At 35.6% G+C, this 25,657-nt stretch overlaps 1 protein-coding gene across 4 annotated transcripts in view; it reads right to left on the bottom strand.

Moving 5' to 3' along the window:
- The window catches only part of LOC131689485 (uncharacterized), a 55,556-nt gene that overhangs the window by 6,560 nt on the left and 23,339 nt on the right, over positions 1–25,657 (bottom strand). For all 4 annotated transcript variants that reach the window (XM_058974594.1, XM_058974592.1, XM_058974591.1 and 1 more), the window contains one exon: positions 6,068–6,593. In XM_058974594.1, the coding sequence (XP_058830577.1) occupies positions 6,068–6,381 (314 nt within the window). In that variant the 5' untranslated portion in view covers positions 6,382–6,593. The remainder of the gene's footprint in view (positions 1–6,067; positions 6,594–25,657) is intronic.

Here is a 25,657-nt window from a genome sequence, read left to right on the forward strand (position 1 = left end):
TTCCGAGAATCCAAGGATTTCCTTAATTATAATATAAAATTAAACACTCGGTATATAGTTGGAGTTGACTTAGTTTTCGATTTTTCGGTCACATTCCTTCCCAAGTAACAAAATTGGTTATACAGTGAAAACCCGTTTTTATCAGCCCCTTGGTGAATTTTAGGCTGATAAAATAGGGACATTGATAAAATCGAGACATAGATTTTTCTTTCTTTTTAAGAAACCGAAGCTATTAAAGTATTCTTCTTTAGTCCCTAGATATATCCTCATAATCCTTTCTGATTATTAAGGGGGTCTGACAGTTCAAAGTTCATAAAAAATTTAAATTTTGCCTTTTGCATATTTCGGACCTCCAAGATAAGAAAAATATTCTCAAAAAAGGAATTAACTCGAATTCAAATTGATTCGCCTGCTAGAGCCCATCAAACTACGAACTATCAATGTTCATACGAAGCTGATAAAATCGGGTAAAAAAGCTGATAAAATGGGGGGTATATAAAATCGGGGGCTGATAAAATCGAAGGTTGATAAAATCTGGTCATCACTGTATTTAAGTTTTATAGCGTTTAATAAAACTTAACTTTAAAACCTTCCATGCCTACCTAATGGTTTTATGTACTTCCTATAGGGTCCTATAAACCCATATTATGACTAGTTGGCCCAGTTTAATTATCATCATTGGAACCTGCTATGCGAACTACTATACTGCCGTTATATGCATATTTGTCCCATGTTCTATGGGATTCCCTATACTACCCTTGATCGCATAGTTGTCCCGTTTTCTATGGGATTTCCTATCTTTATGGGACTGATATGCGATCATGGGCAGTATATACATGGGACAACTTTCTAGTAACAATTGAGGTTTTATGGTAGTTTTATAGCCACTCATAAAACTTAGATTGCACTTGTAGCATGCTATAAAACTTCAATTGTTACTTGGGCCAAGCGTATAACGGCAGTATAGGAGTTATAGTTTTATTATAGTTGTATTCTACTCTTTAAGTGTAATACTAAACCTACTACATAAATCTTTCTTCTGACCTAACAGTTTTGAGAACCATTATATGAGCGCTATAAAACCATCATAAAACTGTGTAAACCATTCCTCAAAAAGTTTGTAAAACCGCTTATGCTGTCCATGTTACGCCTTTAACTTCGATTTTCCCCTCTGATGGGATGTGTTCAATAAAATTTTATCGAGATTTTATTCCTCAATGTCGCAGGATTTCAATCATCGAACGAAATGACAGACTATTATGTATATATTTTTTCACAGAATATTGAATATAAAAAAACTTTATTGGTGTTTTAAACCCTTCCATACTTTTCGGAGGCATGCCGTTAAAGATTTATGGTAAAATATAATAAAAAAATAACGCAAAATAATTGCGCCCCATTAAATCTGCTAAAATTCAGTATTATGCAATATTTTTCTGCAAAAATTAAAATAACCTCTCAACCAAATCTTTATAAAAATGTTTCAAGTGTTGTTAAAGGAGCATTTTTTTCAAAAAAATATCTTGAAACGTTTAATTACACCATCCAAACAAACCAGAATGCTCATATGTGAGAAATTTTACTTCGCGATTTGGTATTTTTGCTTGGGGCGACATTTAATTTCAACAAAACTTGAAACACTTCCATATGACACTTCTGCATCTATGTTAAGAGTGACGTTTTATGTTGGGATTAATCACTGCTTGCTGGTTATGACTATTTGACAGCGTCTTTGACCAAGATGGTAAATGAATGGTGGATGTTTTTTCCATGCAACGGTGTTGTTGGCAAATTTGAGCACGGAAAACAAATAATATATTTCATTTTTAAAGAGTAATATAATATATGTGAAATATTTTGGTTATCATACAATGGATATACATTACCAGAACACCAGACACTTGTGGCAAATGCACAAAAACAACCATTTAAAATTGCATGCTAAATAGTGCGATGCACTACTGAAACATTATTAGTTGACTATTAGTTGGTTATAACAAAAGTTAGAAAATTCTATGTAACTTTAGATAATGTCACAACACGATGAATTCGACGTAGCCACTCGAACAGAGTATCTTCTTCTGAAATTTCGTTTGGGAAGTATTGGGCTAATAGCAGCTTTTTGAACTTGGTTGGCTCCTTGCGGATGAAATCGGCAAACCAGCACTTTGCAATTCCAAAAAAAAATTCCTAGTGTAAATTGTAGCATCTATTAGATTTACAGTCTTGTACTCTGAGTACTGAGCAAGTTCAAAAAATATGAATCGAAAAGATAATAGAACTAATGGAGCGCATGTATGCACAATTAGAAATATTCGTGGTATTCGGTAATTTCAACAGCTTTTTTGAGGTGAGGAGATTTCTATACCCCAAAATGTGATTCCGCCAGCCTTGGGATAGCTAGTCCCAGTATGGAACGATCCATAAATGACGTAGCATTTTTTGAGTGATTTTTAACACCCCCCTCCCCCATCGTAGCATTTCGTCACAAACCTCTAAATAGCCCCAATGGTAATTACGTAGCTTGACGGTAATTCTCTCCCCCTTGTCTCCGAAAAATAAAAAAAAATAAAAAACGATGTTAGTTATTCCCCTTTTAAAAAGCTACGTAGCATGACATGACCCCCTACTCCCCTGTCGTCACACATCATCACAAAATACAATACCCCCCCCCCCTCTCCCATATAATGCTACGTAATTTATGGATGATCCCTATTATATACTCGACTGTTCAATTCTTCTGCAATCCCTCACCATATTCACCAAATTGTAAAACGTACATACTATCCCACAGAAAACGAACCATTTCATGATATTAGCTTCCCGATGTTTGACAACAGCATCAGTTCCTAGAGCAAAGTGCCCATCCTTTATTGACCATCTTGATAATAATCCAGGAAAAATAAATAAATATCAATGTCACCGGTTGTTCAGAAGTGCTGAAAAAAGCCCCTCATAGTAAGATGGAGAGAAAGGTGGGAACATTTGATACTTTTGAGTGTATTAGTTCTTTACTTGTAAAATTAAGCATGGCGGCCGGGGCCCTTGAAGTGAACATAAACATCCAAACGAGCAACCTGATTCTTTGGCGCACGATGAAAAGTGAGAAAAGGTCAAGCTTCACCTCGGATCTACCGATTAGAACATTTAGGGACACTTTTTACCTCGAAAAAAAAACGATAAAATTAACTATGACCGAATCGAAACAAAATTTATGGCAACAGAAAGGCCCACCACGTCACTTGTTTGTGCTTTTCTTCTTCATATCCTCTTGTTTTTTCGGCTTCATCAATGAAAAATGACAACCGCACTCACACATAGAACAAATGTGCACACTTCTATCCGTCTTGCCCTCATAGGAATAATTGTTTTCCAGTGGTTTTATCATGGAAATGAAATAACTTATACTACGATAAAACTGTCTTATGACTAAAATACTTGTTTTATGTTAGTTTTATTCTAGCTTTAAAAAGTATTCAGAACCGTTTCAGAACTATTCTTAAAACTAGTACCCTAAAGTTTTATCGTGGAAGTCATAACAAAGCTTTATAGCGTAATCACGGAAAAAATAAAATGACAACTGCATCAAACCATGATAAAATCATCGGCTTCAAGGAATCCTTCTTAAAACCAAGATAAAACAATGATCGATCCTCCAAGCATTTTGATTGTTACTTGGGTGGATTACCAGTTCACTTGCGAGAGCTATTTCGTGTATAGGTTCCAAGAGCTGCTCTTATTTCGAAAAAAAGAATCAACCCGTACGTTTGAGTAAACCGGACAAACGAGTGGATCAACAGTTTCCTTGCGAACTTATTTGGCATGCTGATTCAAGGAACTGGTCATGTTTAAAAGAAGGAATCAACCCCTATGTTTGAGTGAACCGAACAAACGAGTGGATCACCAGTCTACTTGCGAGAGCTATTTGGTGTATAGATTCCAAGAGCTGCTCTTATTTGAAAAAAAAAGAATCAATCCTAATTTTTGAGTAAAAAGGGCAAACGAGTGAATGAACAGATTCAAAGAACTGCTCATGTTTGAAAGAAGAATCAACCATATGTTTGGGTAAACCGGGCAAACGAGTGCATCAAGAGTTGGCTTGCGAACTTATTCGGCACGCAGATTCAAAGAGCTGCTCATGTCTGAAAGAAGGAATCAACCCCTAAGTTCGAGTAAACCGGGCAAACGAGTAAATCACTAATTTACTTCGAGTACTATTTGGTATACAAATTCATGGAACTACTGATGTTTGAAAGAAGGAATCAACTCTTATGTTTCTGGCAAACGGCTGTTGATGTTCATGTGAACGAATGTTGTTCCAAAGACAACAGAGCCGAATGTGTGAACTTTTGCTCTCAACCAACAACATAGATATCACAGCAATCCCAATCAATACCCAAAGTCGGTGACAGGAATGATGCGGAATGAATAAATGATTATGACGAAGGTATGTTAAAAACTGTTTTCTGGACATCAAACTCCTTTTGAGATTTAGCTGGCGGTGGTTTAAACGACAGTTTTTTTTCATCCCACGTGGTTTCCGAACTTACAATGGCGCCGTTGATATAGAGCATGATGAATGATTGTTATTTTGTTTTTCTTTTGTTGGAATTGTTGGAATTGAAACAATAGTAAATGGTCTTATAAGCATAGCATGAATGAATGCGGTATTCGGATTAATGACATTCGGGCAATTGGTCTATTCGGGTTTATGGCATTCGGGTAAATGGTCCATTCTGGTTAATGACATTCGGGTAAATGGTCCATTCGGGTAAAGGGCGGTCAGGCGAACGTCTGTAGCAGTTGTACATTCTTAGTTGTAAATATACAATTTCCAAATTCAAATATTTAGAGATAACCAATTCATCCGTATTATCCTATGATCGATATAGACATACGACAGGATAGTTGATTCCAAGCAGGATTATTTCAATATAGTTGAGGAAAAGGGAAAGCTAGAATACTCCGGGATCCCGGGTAAACCCGAATAATCCTCGGGAAATGACGTACTTCCGGGTACATTGAGATTCCCTTCCTTAAACTGAGGATTACAGGGCTTAATCATCTCATTCCAAACCGTTCAACAGTGTGGAAGTAACGCGAGTTTGTTCAGTGTGAAAACCTGAAAACCAGGTACTAGTGATGTGGTAGATATTTTAGGAAGCCATTGATGTCTGTTTCTCTAGTAGCAAATAAGAAAAGTGGTGCGATTATAGAAAAGCTAGGTAGTGCGTGACGATTCTGTGTGCGAATCGAAAGTATCAGGTAAAACATGTGCTCTACTAAATTACCCCACTCGCAGCTAACGACCCTTCGAACAGCCACGCTAGACTATCATTTCTACACAGAAAAACCTTTTCCTTCCGTTTATAATTATTTTTAAGCCTCTTAGTATATAGGTCATTAATGCAATAAAAACATTTGAGTATTCTAATGGCACTATTAATAGCTATGTTAGTACAATTAAACATTTAGTAAAATAATATTTGGCGCAATGATCCATTCGGCAAAATCGCCCATTCGGCGAAAAGACCCACCCCCGTTAAGATCGCTAAAGGTATTTCAAGGCAAAAAGTTTTCGAATCACCTCCAAAATATTAAAATAGAGTAGCACAAACAATAGAATATTCGAAACCTAGAACAATTTACTGATAGTATTCTCTCAATGTATCAAATATTCCTATTGACCGCAAATTAGGAACCCAATTCCACGAAGCAAAGCGAATCAGTCAAGTGTAGAAATTTGAAATGTTAACTGATTCCACTCTTATGTTAAATATTCGTAAATGAACTTGTTTCAGCTTCAATACAGTAGCAAATTGCATTCATTCGTAAAAAAAATCAAATGCCATTTCGATACAACCTGCTGCTTTAATCAACTAAAGGTATCAAATTCTCCATCTTTCGTATTCCTTATGGTTGTCCTTCTATCGCCCTGTGAAGTGTCGACAAAGGAACCCAAATCATATTTATTATAACGTTTTATGTTGTATCTAGACCGAAGTAGGTATGCCATCAATTTGAATATGCAATTCGAATGCGCCAATCGGGGTCACCTTGCACTCACCTGACGAAAATCTCGAAATTATCCTTATCCACATCCCGCACAACGTACTTCCCATCGACAATAGCGGTCGATATCGTCCCGTTGACCATGTGCGCCAGCTGTGTGTTCGAATCGAGGATCGGTTTCTTTTCCGCCCGCACACTATAGTTCTCCTTATTTCCCAGTATCAAAAAGTCTACATAAACATCTGGGTTGTTGAAATCGTCCCCCTCCTGATTGACCTGCACCAGGGGTGGTGCCGTGGGTTGCGGCGGTATCGCGGCGATAGCCTGATCACCGCCATTCGCGGCCGAGGTGTTAAACGGTCGTACCATGCCGCTGTCCGTGACCTATCCCGATAGATTTGATTACGCCGGTTCCGCAGTGTGTCATGCAGAAAACAAATCGCGTGTACGGTTGCGAATCACCACCCGCAAGAATGTTACTACCACGTCTCGTCGGAACTACGGTCAGAAGCAAACTGTTTGCGATTTGTACCTCGGACGCGACTCGATGGCGGCGGCGATGTTCGGCGAGTTGGAAAAATCTGCGAAGGAAACAGGTGGAAAAAGAGTACCGGTGGTTAGCGAACCTGATAAAACGTTATCGATTAGCAATTTTGGGGCGACTCCGCGACTGCTTTTAGTATCATCTATCTAGTGTTTTCTGTCTCCTTGTCGTATCTGTCTTACGTCTATGTTTATCATGATTAAGTAGTTCTCCATGTGTATTTAGTGCACGTAAAATTTGTAAACAAAATATAAGGTGTCTGATTAAGGGTTCACACGCACCGTTCCGAGAATAAAATGTATAGGACCGACGCAATCAGTGCATATTGAACCGCACTATCTTAGAATATATTTGTTCTTGATAAATAAACATAACATATGAGAAGCAGGAGATAAAAGCTTTGTGATTCTGGTTGCTTGAGTAAATTTTAAAAAATCAGAAAATAGCGTGCACTGTGTGCATACAATTTGGAAATATTGCGACTCTTTTTCCAAACTTTACATAACCACAGTTCCGAAATGCGGACCCATTTAAGGAGATACATACCTTTTTGCGAAAAAAAATTCAAGATAGTTTGAATTTATGTAAAGCTATAAAGCAATGATTTTCTTACAACAAAGTTATAGTATTTCAGTAGTACATTTTTCAGTGAAAAAGACAAGCATTAGTTTATAAAAATATATTGATAATTACCGGAGTTATGGCCTTTTCACCGAAACCCTTTTTTCTTTACGAGGCTTGCGGTGGTCACGATTGGAGACCAATAGATAAACTAAAATCCTAAAACTCATAAAATTTCATTAGTATAGGACTCGTGAGGAATTCCACGAAGATCCGTCCGAAAATATTTAAAATCGTGACCATTTTATGACCATTTTAAATTCCTACGAAACTTTACATGTTTCACCGGCATGGAAGACCAAATATTTTCCACAATAAATAAGATTATTTTGACTCAGGAGTATTTTTTTGAAAGGGCATAAACATATCTACGTGCATCAATTTCAAATTTTGTTTGTTCGATTACTGTATTTTACACAGCAAAACTTTTTGAGAACGAATTTCAGGGAATAAATATTTATATTCGAAAAAAATATACACTGAAAAAAATGTTGTGTCATTTGTCACAAAAACTAAAATTTTTGTTAAAAATTTAAATTGCAAAAAAACCATTTTTTCTAAAGAGAAAAGGAACATTTTGAATATGATTGTGTGATGGAGAACTTATCGGTAAAAAAATTTTTTTAGCAATAACTTTATACATGTTTTTAAATTTCATACTAATTGACATACAAAACTGTAATTTTATTGCAGAATATAATTCTAAGTATCGTTTTAAATCAAAATGCATTTAATAAAAATCTTCCATAATGCGATAGTTTTCGAGCAATTTGGAATTTTGTTCCAACAAAAACAGTTAATTCGTGTAATTATGCCCTTTTTAAAAGTTATTCGCGTTACCCATCATAAAATGTCAAAAATTAAATTTTTATCGTTTTAAAGACGTAAAAGAAACTTTTTCAGTGTAATTGGATCATGGAGAAGCTTTCAATAAAAAAGTTTTCCTTACAACAACTTTTGACATATTTTTATTATTCCTACTATTTGCAGTCAAAAATACAATTTTCTGTTTGAATATGATTATAAACGCTATTTTAAGTGAAAATGCTAAAAAAAAAATTTTCTGAAATTTAGTAGTTCTCGAGATATTATAAATTTTGTTTTAGCCACTCAATTCTTTTGTTTTATTACGACCTTTTTACAAGTTATTCGCGTTTCTCCACCAACAACAATAAGTTTTTCAAAAGGCACATAACATTTTCTGTTACTTTCTCTTTGACATCAAGGTGATATTGTAAACCATTTGAAAGCTAAATGGCTAAGTTATTAGCTTGCCTGCTGGCCAAGTTATTAGCTGGCCTGCTAATAACTTGGCCATTACCTCGAATTTGGAATCCTCAACAGTTCTCAATGTGGTAAAAGAGACTTTGATTTGCAATTAGTAATCGGGACCAACAATTTCAAACTATTTAAAACTCATTTCAATTGGTTTTGCGTCGCTTAGATATAATTATTATACCGGTTTATATGGGAATTTCGCACGTGACCGCATACTTCAACCCGTAACACAGGAACCAGAACTCCGATTCCAATGAAATTTAATAGCAGTAAATATGGATGCTGTAGCTTTCATTTGAGAAATTTGAGAAAATAGAGTCAGACATTTCTAAGAAGCAGATGTAAATTCACTTCAGGGACTTAGCCACTTTGCCGAAGCTTCCGGGTCCGCCGAAGATGTCTAAAGTGGTCAATGTGGGTTTGACTGGGAACCAGTGAGCTAAAACTATAAATCCAAGCACCAATTTATATGGGAATGCTGATACCAATTTATATAGGAATTTCATGTGTGATCGTACTCTTCAACCCGTAACTCCGGAACCGGAAGTCGAAATTGAATGAAATTCAATAGCAGCCGATGGGAACCTTTCATTTGAGACTAAGTTTGAGAAAATCGGTTCGGTCATCTCCGACTAACCGATGCGCATATTTTTGGTCACATACGCACATACACACATACATACGCACACACACACTGGGCAAGAGCAGTGGTTTTTTATCGGTTGGGTGAGGGTTCCCTGAGACATTAGGGTTTTTGTACATTTTTCCCGTCTCAGGTTTTCTAGAATTTTTTTTAATGGTCTCCAAACAAAAAAAAACGCACACACAAAAACACACATACAGACATTTGCCGAACTCGACGAACTGAGTCTAATAGTCTCGGTTAAAAAGTCGATTTTCAGAGTGATAGCATAGCCTTCCTATAGGAGAAAGGCAAAAAGATGATCCCAATATTTTAAGAATTAAATGGCATCAAATTTTTTTGCATTTGAATTGTCACAACCTCACCCTAGCTAATATAATCGATTCGTTTAGTTGGGTCGGCTGACCGATGTCAAAAACAGTCCAAAGGGGATGGTAGTAGTGTAAAAAGTTTTGATTGTCAAAGTCAATTCAACATAAAATTATTTGGCCAAAAAGTGACTAAACAGAATTAATAATAATTATAAAATAAAGAAACTGAATAAAATATATGAACCGGAAAAAATATTTAAATGAATAAAATGAAAGTCAATGAAATTAACAAAATTAATCAAATTAACAAAATTAATGAATACATTAAAATCATTACCAGGTTATAAGTTTAAATCCGCTGTTTTTTTTGTTAAAAACGGATTTTTTTCATATGGAACGCAAAAAATTAATTTATTCAAAGTATTTGCCCTCGCTAGTTGTACATTTCTCCCATCTCTCGGTATCTTTTTTGTTTTTGTCCTCTGCCTTTTTTAACCTTTGCCATTTTCGGGCGTCTTTGTACGAATCGAAGTACTGTTCTCCGGGCGCGTGACCCATCGATGAAAACAGATGATTTTTTGTTAATTTTTTTTAAATTTTTTTTCACCATTTTTTTTAATTTTTTTTATTTTTCGATAAGGCACTGTCACTAAAGGCCTCCACAAGCATTCGATGCGATTAGGATTTCTTCAAATTAAAGCAAAGAATTAGATCTTGCCGCATCTTGCTCCTTTTGTGACACAAACTTAAACCTGATTACGCAAGGGAAAATGTAAGTTGTCATATGAAATCACTGATGATGTGCAATGATTTATGTAAACAGGTGTCGTACTCACACAAAAAATATGACGTTTCTATGGTAGCTAAATATGCTCAGTAACGCCATATATGAGCAAACAGCGCTTAATCTTATACACCTGGCAAAATTATTAAAATCAATAAAATAATAAAATGAATGAAATAATTAAATGAATTAAATAACTACAAAAATGATTAAAACGGATAGAATGAATAAGATGAATTAAATAAAATAAAATAGATAAAATAAACGAAATAAATTGAATAATATGGATAAAATTGACAAAACCAATAACATAAAAAGAATGAATGAAACAAAACGAATAGTGAGAGGATGTGAAATATACAGACAGGTAAACTAGAAGTGGCAAAGTCTTTGGAAACAGGCTTGCAATCTTACGGACTAATCTTTTGTCTCCTGCTGGTAGGGGTCGGGCTTGGGTAGAGTTGTTACGTATCGCTCAAGTCTTCCAACATGTCTCAGGGCAAAGACAGACTTGTCCCTCTTTACCATGAGAACCGACGGTGAACGAAATGAATAAAAAGAACAATGACATGAATGATTAAAATGAAATGATCATACATTTTAAAATTAGTTAATTAATTAGGTTTAACAAAAATAGGTGGCTAAAATTATTTTGTCTCATATCGTTGTGCAAAACGTTTGTTTGAATTGATGATATTGAACGACACTCATAAACGGATTTGTAAACATGACATGATTAACAAACGCTTATGATTAGGATTTTGTACAGAATAGAACTTGCAGGTCCAGTCTTTTAACGCATAATTGGTAATATATAACTGAGATACATCCCAAGTAACATTTAATGGTTTATAGCACACTACAAGAGCAATGTAAAATTTAAAAGCTGCTTCAAGGGTGTCATAAAACTTCAATTATAAGTAATAATTGGGATGTGCTTTCAAGTGCTTTAAACAGAGCGTCAGAGAGAGAGAGAGAGAGAGAGAGAGAGAGAGAGAGAGAGAGAGATTGCGATTCGTAAATGAGACAATATTTTGTGTGAAGTGTCTAGGATTATTTTATTGTCGATCGCTCAAAAGCCATACATTCAGTTGATTACACTGCAGTCTCTTTCCAGTTATCTTTATAACCTGCGAATTGTTTCGTTCGGAATTCATTTTCCAGAGGTATGGATTAATGGCTCCTATAAATACCAGTTCCATGAAAAAGAAATGGTTTAATCTATAAGAATAAAACTTTTTTTTTCAGGACAACTGGTACTTGTAAATGTCTTCTTCGGTGTCCTCGTCGTCACCAGAGTGTGGAATGTAAGTTGTGCATTCCGGCTCACGTGGTTGCTTAGCTGTGGGACGACCACGTTTGTGCTTCGGAGCATTTTTTTAATTCCTCTTCCTTCTATTTTTCGATCATTTTTTTCGGTCTGCTTCAACAACGCCTTAGATTATTATACTGTTAACTCACGCGAAATATCTGACGCGCTCTCATTGATGAAAAGCACTTTCCTTTCAAACGAATACGTAATGTTTCGAACGGAACCATGAATTGTTAAGAGGCTGATCGAATACAGGAGCCATCTTGAACAGCTGTTATTGCGTTCTTTACGTCCTTTTCACACAAAACTACGCACCATTTCCAGTCAAAATAATTCAAATTTACATTATAGTAGTGACCAATAGTTCTTCCAAACGGCTGACCTATCGGGGTCCCAAGCGTATTTTTATGTTGATGTCCGTATTTTTTTCAAAACAAAAAATATCGAAAAACCAATACAAAACTCGTGTACAACATTAATTTGATTAAATGTACTGTACTGAGGACGAAGCCCAATGAGTTTCCGCAGAATATCACGCGAAAAAATAAACGACGCCGTAACTAATAATACTAAAGTACTGAAAAAAATTCTAATATTTTTCACAAAAACAAAGTTTACTTAATTCTAATTGCATCATAGAGAAACTATCAGTAAAAACGTTTTTCTAACGAGAAATTTAAACATGTTTTAAAATTTCATACTGCTTGATTGACAAAAGGGTAATTTTATGATCTAATATGATTCTTAATGTTATTTCAAAACAAATTCTTTCAATCAAAGTTTTACAAAATGTGATAGTTTTCAAGATATTTTCAGATTTGTTTCAACAGATAATAGTTAATAGCAAATAATTCGTAAAAAGGCGCCATTTTTATGAGTTATTCACGTTTCTTCATCAATCAATCAATCTTTTTTATCATAAATATGAAAAAGATTATTTTGTGTATTTGCATCATTGAGGAGAAAGCAGTTTAAAAGTTTTTCGAGCGTATTTATATTGCTATTTGCAGTCAAAAATACAACTTTCTTATAGAATATGATTCTAAATTATTTGAAACAAAATACAGTCGTGACTCTTTGTTCAACTAACGAATTTGATTCGTTATTTGAAGCGTCAGCTGGATATCAAAAACTCTTCAAAGAAGACGATAGTAGTATAAATGCGTCTGTTCACATCTCTAATTATTGTCAGATTGATTGTCAAAGTAAATTTGACATGACAATTAAAAAGCGGTCCAGTTAAAAAGTGACTAACCAGCGAATCAAGACTGTACTCATAACAAAACATTTCTACAATGTCACAACTATTTCGTTTAATAACGACCTTTCCATTTCTTTATCAACCTTTCAAATTTCTTTATCAACAATAACAGATTTTTCAAAATGCACATAACATTTCCTGTCAAAAAGAAGACGACATCCATTTGAAGATTGCAAGAAAGCTATGATTATACCATATAGTCTGACGATTTAATCAAAAAAATGAGTTTCCTGGTAATTTAATTTTTTTAACATTAATTTTTAGTTTTTGTAAAAAAGAATGTCACTACTTTTTTTAGCATATATTTTTCGTGCAGAACTATTTAATTCCTTTAACTCATTCTCGGATAGTTTTGCTTAAACTATCTTATTAAACAATGTTTTTTGCAAGTAATGCATGAACCAACTTCTAGACCATGTTAATGGTAGGCCATCCCTCAGCGCTATACATTGGCAGAAACATTGTTTTGCTAGATGGAATTGTGAATACCAGTTACTATTAATCAGGCATTTTCCTTTCAGCATTGACATTTACAATATTTATGTTGTTACAAGGACTGAATTATTGGCGACGTATCGGTCTTGATAAATTCCAATTCACTCCTAACATTAAAATCCTATACCTAAAATTAGAAAAAAATGTTTTAAGAATGAAAATGAAAAAAAAACGGACCAGGTACCTATAATTCTCTCGCACAACGACGCAGTTTCCAACTGATACTGCAATCAGAGTCAAAGAAGCCGTAAAACACACATCAGATTGAGCTAATTATATTAACCTTCTGGTACCTAGTTATTCATTTTTAAGCAAACATTTACAGACAAACGCGGAGCACCGACGACTCCTAATGAGTATTGGAAACTACGCCAGCGCCAATGCCAACAAATAACATGGAACTGTGTTTGTACGCTGCGTGGATTCTTTATTTGCATTATGATACCAGCGGCTGGAATCGAGGATTTGGTCCATGAAGAAACAATGCATTGGTACAGTTAGGCATAGTGGTACGTGAGATTTTTCTTATGAAAAGTTGTGCTGGATTACGGAGAAAAGTGGACGATATGCTTTGTCGAAAATGTTACTCGTTGGCGGAATTACTTGTCGTGTAAAGCACACAACACGCGCTGCTCAATCGAATAAACAAATGATTGATAGTCGAACTGTTCCTATAGATTAGATACATGGGGTAGTTAACGAAAAGCACCGTCGCCATTATCGGACATTCAGATTTTTATGACATGTGAACAACGCCTGGTCTGGGAAGTTCAACCTAAACCAGTAAAATTCTGCTATATGTCTTGCTTTGCGGAACACAGTGCAATTCAAGGTTTGAAGACTGAAGATTATAATCGATAATTATCAGGTTTTCCTGTAGGTAATCTAGTCCGAGTTAGTTTTCCAGAAAAAAAACAGGAAAGTACAGTATTTCTGTTGAGTTCAACAAACCAATAGTATGAGAGTCGTCAACCACGACCATCTTTACTAACACTTGGGATTGTGGGGCTTGCTGTATGTTCTACATTTCAAGTGATATTATACATGTATATTTCATCTTTGTTTGTATCTGCTCGATTGTGATCTACTGTCTTGGGTATTTCTTAGTTTTCACTGCTTTAGTGTTATTTTGAGTTTACATTAACTCAGTAACGTTATCATGAGCGTACTGAATTGGATCAAAAAGTAGGCGGAAGGTAGTATTTCCCCTCTCGATTTAATTATTTCCCATCTATAAATTTTCCAGTTATTCTTTAATCAGTCACAAAATTAAACGAAATAGTTGTGACATTTTAGAAATCTTTTTTATAAATTAGTTATGAAATTTACGTTACGACTTCATCTCATCAGAATCCAACAATAACTTGGAGCCGGACAAGGCTAGCGGTAATCTGGCGCTAACTTAGTACAGCTCTAAGTTAGTTTCGGACAATGACAATGAGACAATGCACAGTAGTCCGAGTCCAGTATTTAGGACAAAAACATTTGTGACTAAACTACTGATCCTAGAGCTTTCATGTCTTCAGAACAAATAATCTGTGTCAATTTAGGCATCTTTTGAGATGGGGTACATTTGGGTGGTCCTATTTGTTTGTATGATCTGGAAATTATTTTCAAAATAAGAAGAGATAAAACAATCAAGTGTTCCGCAAAATTGTAGTACAACCTTGCTGAAGACTTCATATTTGTAATCTTAATGGTTTTAATTTAAAGCTATTATGTTGTGTTTTGTGTGATAGGGTATCCCAAAAAAGTTAGTTTTTCCATTATAACTTTTTAAACTATTTTTTTCCTTCAATAGCTTCTTCACAAAACTTTTGTAGCTTATTGAGACGAATATCATGTATGAAGACAGATTTGATATTGCTTAGCTTAGCTTAGTTGACCGCCCGTGAGTTTCCCGTGATTGATCAAAACCTGTTGAAATTGCATATTGGACCAATTGTATGATACTTGGGAGTAGTATATCATACTCAACGTGCAACCTAAAGAGACTAAGATTATAGTATAATCAATAACGTAGGTGGTCACATGTCAATTTTGGGATGGGAAGGAATGTTAGTTCAACACTTGACTATTATGGCCGAGGAATTCTCTGCATCATCCACAAGTGTCGCAGGATAGGATTGGTGTTTGTAGGTAGGGAAATGAATCAGGATGATGTTTTGTGATGTAGCTAAGTACTCACGCGCTTTGTCTTTTCATTTTAGAACAAAGTTTTCAGGAGTGAAACCTCCAGTAGAAATATGAATTATGCAATATTAATTCCCATAAGGGAAAATTGGATTAAACCACTTTGCACGTGTAGGGCACAAAACCTAACTTAAATTAAGTTTTATTTTTTGTGTTTCGAATTCATCTCGTCAGTAACTAGCACCATCTGGGTGTCTAGTTAGACGATGTATCTAAACCATTACCCAAATTAGCACTAGTTAGACACAAAAAAATTCCAAACAGTCAGTTGCTTTGAACGTTCACATGTGTCGTGTGAACTATACATCTATAGCCAATATAATCTTAGCAATATGTACGAAAGTCGCTTGCGATCAATTTCCGACAGTTCAAAACGAGCAACTTGAACTCCGAACAGCCGGCCATCGGGAGTATTGCTTCTTATTAACACTTCAATGATCATTCCCAAAGTTTGCAGTGCAAAGCAAGCGTAAAAAAAGTATGAAAGGTATACCAAATGAATATGTAGAAATTTACTGCGAAATGTTAATGAAAAGTTGGTATCTCCACCCTTCCTATCAGCCACGGTTCCATAATTGGGTTAAATGCCAAATTGCAAACGACATGTTTATTATGCATAATAAATATAACAAACACAACGACAAGGACTTTTGATCCATCGGTGGCCCAGAATGAATTGAAGAATGAGCTAACTCGAAAGAGTGACGCAGAGTACTGCACTGGATGATTTTGAAGAAAGGACCAGGAGTGCGATGTTACGAAATTTTAGCTTCCAATAGCCTACATTTTATGACAGAGTGAAGTTCTGGAGTATTGAAATGTTTACCACTGTTTAGGGAAGCAAAAGTAATACAACGCTAGTGTCAGATCTTCATGAGACCTCAAAAAGTCACTTTTGGAGATATTCGTCAATGTAGATTTGTCGGTACACGGTTCCAGATTTAATAAAAAAATTGGCTTATTTTGATACATCTACAGATCGCTTGCCACACAAAAAACATTTTGTGTAATTCAACAGCTTCATCTTAGACCAATTCATAAAATTTGCTTCCTACTATATGTCAGTGATTCACTAAATATAGAATGGATAGAGGACATGATGCAAAACCTTAAGGTCCGTCCAGGTTAAGTCTTCAGTACGGATCAATACCTTGACCTAGGAACTCCTAGCATGTTGTTAGTCGCCCATTACGACATGGGAGCAGGTTCCCAGTGGTTCTATTCTTGGCTAAAATAGCGCAAAAAAATTAGCCCGCCGAACACAACACGACTTGTTACATGTAATTATGGAGTATGTATTAAAAAGTAGTTTGGATTACGTTCAAACAATGGACGTTTAACCCGCCCTACTCCATCATTCCTCGTTCATGACGGAGGAACTCTTCATCCTCAAACAACGTCTCACAACTATGAAGCTCAGATTACACCGAGCGGAGGTCCATTACGCCATATGCAGCTCACCTGAGTTCGAACTTTCACCAGAGCATATAGCGTTTTAGGCTCTTTGCCAGTTGTCACTTTTTAGGATCTACTAAAATCATATGGAGTTTTTCGGCGGTATTTGAATATTTACAACAACACCTAGAGATAAAAATTTGATATCATGTGTTTTCCTTATATATTTCGATTCCCACACTATTTCTTTTTTAATAATTTGAACATGGTTGACTGATTTGGCTCAAATTTGGGAAAAAAATCTGAGAATTGCATGGATTGCATACTCTACAGTAGTTTATACGTGTTTAATTATGGGGCCCCCTGCTCGAACTGAGCTAAAATGCTTTTCCAAGGATTCCTTTAAGTACAACCTTTGACCGTGAATGATAAGTTGGGTTAAATGTTTTGAATTCTTCTGATCAGTGTAGCCGGCTTAATTAGTGTATGAAAGCCGTTTATATCGCGATTTAAGTCCCAAAAAGGACAAAAATAAATTTCAATGTCAAGTAGTTCACTAGTTTTTAGACTACGGGAGTTACAATAATACGTACTTACGTTGTCCCGTTTAAATTTGTTTGGAACTTCTTGATTGTGAGCAATACAACATTTCTGATGTGATGAAACTGGTCAGAGTAGACATCCAACTTCGGAAAGAACGACATATTCTCTTCCAATAAATATTCCATTTCGCGGAATCTTGACACCTTTCAAATCAATCGATATAATGTTGATTCTAAACAAAACAGATTATAACTACTAGAGGGAGCAAAGCGCTATTGTCTCCATGTATTCACGGACTGAAACATGGGGTCTCGCTCTAGCATATTGTATCCCATTACTTTGACAGGTTTAAACCCGGGCAATATGTGTCAAACTAATGGGCCTAGCATATGTAAGAGCGAGATGACAAATGTTCAGTGTTGACAGCGACCTCTAGTATTTATAATCTCTTTTTTCTAAACGCGTATATTATTATTATGAATTGATTCTAAACGCGTATATCGCCTTGAGGTCCAATCATTTTCCAATAAAATAGAAATAACGGATCTTTGTGATATTTTTCCTTATTGTTCGTTTCTTTGTGGTTATAGCGTGCGTTTTGTACACTCGTTTATTATGATTAACTCGAGAAAAGGCAGGAAATGAACGAAAAAATACATATTTAATAATTTAAACAAATAATATTAACAAATTTCTGTCATTTTTAGCAACGCTCTAAGGCGTTACAAATATTCGAGTGCACCGTTTTTGAATACAGGCGTTAGTATAGATTGATATCCACGCTCAGTACGGGGTCTCCAAAATCCCGGGGCCCCTAGCCCAGTGTGCCCATGTGTAAAGACGGAACTGAGTTGAGTAATTTAGGCAGTAAATGAGGTTCAAGATAAGTAACACTGGTCAGAATCTTAAAAGGGAAAAGGAATATTCCTGTTTTGCCCCGCCCCAGTTCAAGGGAGACGCTTCGTCAGTTAGTCATTCTCGTGCTATCGTACAAGCACTCCATAATCGTTGCCGTTAGTATAATAAAGTCTGTTCATACTGTTCGAGTGTACGTATATTGTGGCATCAGTAGCATACAAAATCTGCGCTGGCGAATTGTTACACATAGAATTCATTATTACCAAACCGGGATTCACCGGTCTGTCATTCATTCTATTCGTTACTGGCGATTTTAAGTTTCACAACTTTCGAAAATAAACGATGATTGCACCAATATTACAAGTACTACTACTATTACAACAGAATTCACCTTTATCACGCCATATAAATATCTAGTGCATCATTCCTCAAACAAAACAGTGAACTTGCACAAACAAAGAATAAAGCACCACATTACGATTCGAGTAGCACTTGAAACAATCATTACTCCAGATTTATCGCAATCGAATTTAGCGATTGAAGTGTGCTACCACTACATATGCAATAATAAAACAATCATAATAATATCCTGAACCATAGAAAAACAACGGTAAAAACATGACATACTCATTGGGCCGGGCATAGCGTAGTTGGTAAAACGATTGCCATGTATGCAGTTCATCTGGGTTCGATTCCCAACCCTGCACATAGAATTAGAGATTTTTCCAAGAGATTTTTTTAACCCGAAAAGAGGCAAATGACCCTAGGGTTAAAACCTCTATAATTAAAAAAGACATATTCAAGATATAGGTACTTTGAAGAATTCTCGTATTAAAAACGCTCAAAATTATTTTCCTGCATTCAAACTTTGCTAGTGATGTGAATCGCTAAACTTATCACTTACTTCTTAGGACATCGTTGTTTGGTGCTACAAACAAGTGTTCAGTTTGACCGGCCGGTATTATCGATATACATAATTTCAACCCGATCACAGAACCGGATTTTTCACAGATGGTTGGGCGCTGCATTTGATGCGCATTAACCATTAAAAACTGCAGTACGTACCTACCTCCAGTCTAGCCCGGCTATCCACGATGATAGCAAGTAACACCTTCTCGCGAGCACGTGTGGTTTTTGCTTGGCTTGACCGTGATATTGAACTTGGGTACAGGAGTAAGCCACCATCAGGAGTCAAAAGCAAAACGTACACAAAGCCGTCAATTGATTGCGTTTGTATTAAGACTATAAACAATGTTTACGACTCACGTTAAAGTTTAGTACTAACATCTGTAGATATGGAAATTAAATCCATTTTCGCGCACGCGAGGGATGACCTAATAACAACGCGGAACCTATAATTAGCTGAACGTTTCAGTTCTCCTGCACCGAATGAACCGCGAATTTTCGTTTTAATAAGAATTCGTTGCAGCCGATATACTTTATGATAGGTACCAAATTACCATTCAACTCAACATCGTTGGAATGATTTTCTGTATATGGTGTGTAGAGGTTAGAGCCCAAGCCAGTGCTACTTCCGTTCTTATTCACTGCCCTGTGAAGCAGAAATATAATTTAACCAGTCTTTGATATGGGTTGAAAATCGCTTCTATCTATGTTGGAGCAGTAATTTCAATTGATTTAATTTGCCAGAATTTGCAGTGTGGTTAAGTCAATCGTGAAAAATGCGGGTGTTCGCAGGCGATTAACTCATGAAGAGATGGCGGCTGCGTGTGATGAATTAGTTGGACCCGGAATTTTCTTCGTTTTTAATACATTTGGATCCTTAGCAAAGGAGATGTATATGTCCAATTAATTTGTTAGGTTAGTAGTGTTTGGCGAAAGGGATTCAAAGAAGTTATGCAGTTACACATTCTGTATTTTTGATTCATCGTTGTACTACTTATTGTGGATTTCTTTTCTATGATTTAATTTCCAAAAAACTTTTAGTACCAGGAATCAATCCTACTTATAAGTTATAAAACTTTTACCAACATTAGCACAGACATACGTATAAGAAATAGCCCGACTAATCCGTTACTAACCAAGCCTAATTGAGGTTAAAAATGTTCATTGCAACACGTTTGGGTATGGTTTAGGCACAAAAGGTCGAAAGACAAATGGTCAAAGGGATAAAAGGTCCAAAAGGACAGAAGGTCGAAATACAAAATGTAGAAGGGACAAAATATCGATCACAACAAAAGATCGAAAAAAACAAAGGTCATCCACACATATGAACAAATTTCGGCAAGCATATGATTATGGCTCAGAAGCCAAATGTCAAAACTCACTTTGAGGAGAAGTTCTGGAGAAACCGTTATTACCAAAGCACGGTTCATAGCAACGAAAGAGAAAACTTTTCTCTTTTGTTTGCTATCAACAGTTATGCGGGACGATTAACGATTCGCCCGGAATTTCCCCCAAAGTTAATTTTGACAGTTGGCTTTTGAGCAATGATCATATGTTTGTCGATAAATGTACATATTTTGGAGAAAGTTAAGAGTAGTAAATAAAAGCAATAGAGTGAGTTTGACCCTTAACTGCATGTTAAAATGAAAATTAATTTTACCTTTAAAATGCCAAAGAAAAAGGATAAATTAAAAATTAAAACTAATAAATTACAAATATCGTTGAGATATTCTTTAAATGATAATATTCCTTTATCAAGGATAATTTTCAATTTGCGGTACAGTAGCAACAAGTGCTTTTCATACCGTTTGGAGACTTTCTTCTTCTTTGGGTTTGTCTACGAGTTACTGATGTTTTAACATATGGATCGTCTACTGCAATGAAGATAGAAATAGAAAATTCTGCTTGTAGTTTTGTGAATGTTTGCTTGAAACTTAATAATCCTTACTATCCTTACCAAAGAAATCGTAGTAATAAATCGCGTGTATGCTAAAAGTTAAAATACGGTTGAAATATGGTGGCTTTTGTTAGAGACTATATCCAATAATATTATGAAGGCAAACAGGCAACAAATACTACGCGGATTTTCACAAAGAAATCATATTTGTTTTTTATATATTTCGATCGTGGATTTCTGTCATGTCTAGGAGTTATGTTCTGTCATGTCTAGTTTTTCATGACTTTCATGACAAGCCCCAGAAAGTTTTGATTTAACTCGTACCGCATGGTCAATTATATTTCAGGATTTAAACACTCAGATGAAAGTTGACAGCTTTATCATTTCTGATGCGACCAACAAAACTACTATTTGCACAATGTATTTTCACAAACGAAATCTTGGTTACTACATTGCCATAGTAGGTAAAGCGAAGTCAGTATAATGCGGTTTGGCAGCATAATCGAAGCCAAGGAACCGAAGCGGCGTGGATGTGGTTACGTTGGAAGTGGCGGCTCCTCGCAAGCAAACCTGTGATCCACTCGTTCGGTCGACTTACTCAAACTTAGGGTCTATGAATTAGCTTAGGTCCCGCTGAGCACAGCACACAAATGAAAGCGATGTTGCGTAGATATATTAGGTGATACTGTTTATTTGTTTATTTCATTAAATCAATTACACTTATTCTTGAAAAATACTGAACTTACTGTCATATTTTCAAAAATACAAATTAACCCTACTTTGAAAACTATACATTCCTTAAACTGTCATTATATGCATCTTTGCGCATGTTCTATGGAATTCCCAATATACTTGGTAAAATTATGCGTGAAACGACAATAAAGTCTCAGTAACTCCAATTTTAATATAAATTAATTTTTTAAGTAAGACTTTAAGCTCACTATATGAAAAAATTATCAATAGTATTTTGGTAAATATTTAATTTGTGCTACTTTATAAAGTACTTTTTCAAAAATATAAAAGGCTAAAATTTTGGTTTCGATCATCATTTTTTCGGCCTTTTCTATGTTCGACCTTTTTTCCATTTTACCCTTTTGTCTTTCGACTTTTTGCCACAGATTCTTTGGCTATAACATTGTTTTAGTACCAGGAGAAACTGGAAGTACTCCGGAGCAAACATGTAGAAAACCTTTCCTGTATTCTCTTCTTCTCTTTTCCTTCTTCTGGTAGCAAACCGAAGTAAAACGGAGCAAGTATTTTTTGGTCCTGTTCGCTTCGGAGCAACTCCCGTGTACTGGAACAAACCAACTGAATGTTGATCAATACCGACGATGTTCTTGGGAAGGAAAGAATAATAGGCCGATACATGCTGCTGTTGCTGTGATCTAGGAATCCTCTGCATCAGCACATGTGTTACGAAAAGAAGAAATTTGTGAGTCTGTCAATATGATCGTATTGAAGGCACAAAACTCGTGGGTGTGACTATCATCAAAAAGACAACCCTATGCCATACCGTGGGAACTAAAATCTCCTAAAGCAAGCCTTGGTGCGGGGGTAAGTTTCGAAATGTCCTAAAGCCGCCGGTTGCCAACCTCGTCACTAACAGGAATGTAGGAGGAAGCAACGCAGAGTGCTTTGCGCCTCTGAGCGACGATCTCAATACCTGGTGTCAACCTTCAATTGATAGAATAACACTTTTTGATCCCCAAAAGTACTCCTCCGTAAGCGTCTTCTCGATTGCGTTTCGCTTTTGCATAATGCAAAAGCATCACACTTCATGTTATTTATTAAAATTTTAAATTGGGTCATTAAGCTATACATATTTTTCCGTTCCGTTCGCTAAAATTTTAGGTCCAATATACATAATATAACATTATTTCAATAAAAATTTCGTTGTAATACGTAAAAACGATTTTTTTGTTTTTTTTTTAAATAAACCTTATGTAAACATAGACAACTATACATAGGAAAACTGCGGTTGTTTGCATCTGGCCTATCAAGACAACACCCAAAATGAAAAAAATATACATTGAATGGAGTTAATGTCAAATAAAAATAACCCTGCGGGAAAACATGTATTCATTTTTTCTGACAGGCCATCACTTGTCGTGAAACTCGATATGTCAAATGCTTCTGATAGTATCAAATCAAGACTGTCAACATATTTCTTTATTTAAATTTAAATTTGATTTTCACGTTTCCTGAGTTGGAAAAAAACATTGTTGAAATCACGAAAATCAGCTTTATCGATATATGTAATAAAACAAAGATTTTTTTTCTCATTTAATGGCCCAATTGATCGATTTTGGGATAATGGTTCTGTATTTCCGCTGTAGTGCAGTAATTTAATCCGTAACCTCGATCGATGAAGTAGTCATCAAGGAATACAATCGCTGAAAGGAGGTGCCATTTTGCAGTCAACTTATTTCGAAGTGCAGAATAGTAGGAGAGGCAGGAACGAGGAAGAAGATACTTAACTTAACTTTAATAGTATGGAGGCTGCTTTTTAAAGAACAGAGTCTTTTCTGCTGCTCGAACAACAAGTATTCACACAGGAAAAATCCAAGTATTTTAAAAGACGGAGAGCACAAAAGAAAACCTTGAAACGGATTTGCAAACTTTGCACTATACAATAAAGCGTTATACTGCCCGATCTGGAAACAGCGTCTTATCGAGCCGAGAATCATAGTACGAATGTTATTTTTTGCATTATCAAACGTAAAAACCAAACGAAAACCTTGACTATCAATTGTATCCATAAAAGTATCAAGTTCACACACTAAGAATCAAAATTTTGATACCAGACGGATTAATTAATGGATTTTTTTTGGAAAGGGGACACAAATTATGTGTCGCATGTCATATAAGAATTGGCATTAATTTAAAAATTCTGTATTTATCGGTATAAAAAATAAAGTAAAAAATAAGTATTTTTAAAAGCTCGGTATATCAGTATTGAGTATAAAAATAGTTTTAAACACCGATAAATCGGTACACCTGATTACGTTGATTGAGAGGCCAATTATTTTATTATTCGTTATAATGACGCATCATTCTATTGATGGGGCCGTTTTAAACATAGTTTGTCCTAAAAGATTGTTCTTGAAACAATTTACGTTCATAGTTCATAGGGGAGGGAGGTAACCAGCCCGGGGACAACTTGACAGATAGTGCTTGTTTCATATATGTACCACCGATTTGATGGTGGCGCTAGTATGCCTTTTCTGTACGACTACCACGAACAACGACACGAAAAAGTTTCAAGAGAAAAGCGTGTTTCGTTACGTGTGTTATGAACGCCGTCAATGCGGCTAGAACAACATTTAGATCGTATCGTATTCCAAAATGTGGATAAAGAAAAATATTATTAGAGTATAAATTTATCCCTGATTGGAAACCGTCAGCACAGTTACATAAATCTTATTATAGATTTAGCTGGAAGGTGTAGTTTTTAGCAACCGGCTCTCTTCCTTCCTAAAAATGCTTTGGTTTTCTTGTTGTGTGAAGTTTGTAATCGGTAAATCATTGGTGTTATAAATGAAATATAAATGAAAAACTTTTTGGCCAATGAAAGTAAATCACCAAGCTTAACAATTCGTGAACCTGCGACATCTTGTTTCAAGTTCATTAAAAACGTCAAGAATTCTAGCATTTTGATTGGGAGAATAAACAATATATGTAGGATTTTCTACACATTTAGCAAAATTGGTTTTGAATAAAATTTGTGTGCTTTTATCAGAATTCTGGCATCAAACCAGTAGTGCTCGGTTTCAGCAAGAATGCTGCCAGGAATGTACAATTTTGTTCGACTTCGGCCAGAGTTTTGTTCGACTTTTGCAATAATTCTGTCCGGAAGATGTTGCGATGGTTTTGGTATGGATCCCTTCAGAATTATTCTGGCATTTTCCTCGGCTCTACCGGAGGATTTCATGCCTTAGGAGATGTTGATTAGTTTCGGAAGATTTTCGGAAATTCCAATATAAGTGGTAGTGGCTTGATTTTGAAAGTCATCTTCTTGTATTTCCGAAAATCGATTTATTTTCTTTCGGATTTTTTAAATTCCAAATGTAATCTATGTTTCTGTTTAAGTATGGGGGAATGAGGGCAGTTTCTAATGTGAACAGCGAAATAAATTTGATGAAAGAAATGCTTAAATTGATTATTTTTTAGATATGGAAAATAGTAAACGGGATGCGCCTTTTTCAAATTTTGCTCCATTCGAGCCGCCATGACATCACCAAATCACCACAAAATTTGCTTATGAGTTCAATATATGGGAGCTGTCAAGTTGTCCCCGGGCTGGAGGTAACGAATAAGCCCCCTTCCTCTCGTAGCATTTCGTTTCAAAATTCTAACTCTCCTCTCGCTACAGATAAACAAAGTTATATATTTTTATTGGTTTCTTTTAACCCTTTCAAGTGATCCTGCTAGAGTTTCCATCCCGGGAATTTATATTGATTTACGCCTTTAAGGGTTGATAATGCTGCATTTTCAATGTAACTACGGTCGTGTCTTGTACACAACCCTTTAATTTTTTTTTCATTTTTTGGTTATTCAAATTAATTTATGGTTCAAAAATTGTTAGTGAGAAAATATATCTTTCG

Source organism: Topomyia yanbarensis, chromosome 3 (genome assembly GCF_030247195.1).
Source record: "Topomyia yanbarensis strain Yona2022 chromosome 3, ASM3024719v1, whole genome shotgun sequence".
Taxonomy (NCBI): Eukaryota; Metazoa; Arthropoda; class Insecta; order Diptera; family Culicidae; genus Topomyia; species Topomyia yanbarensis.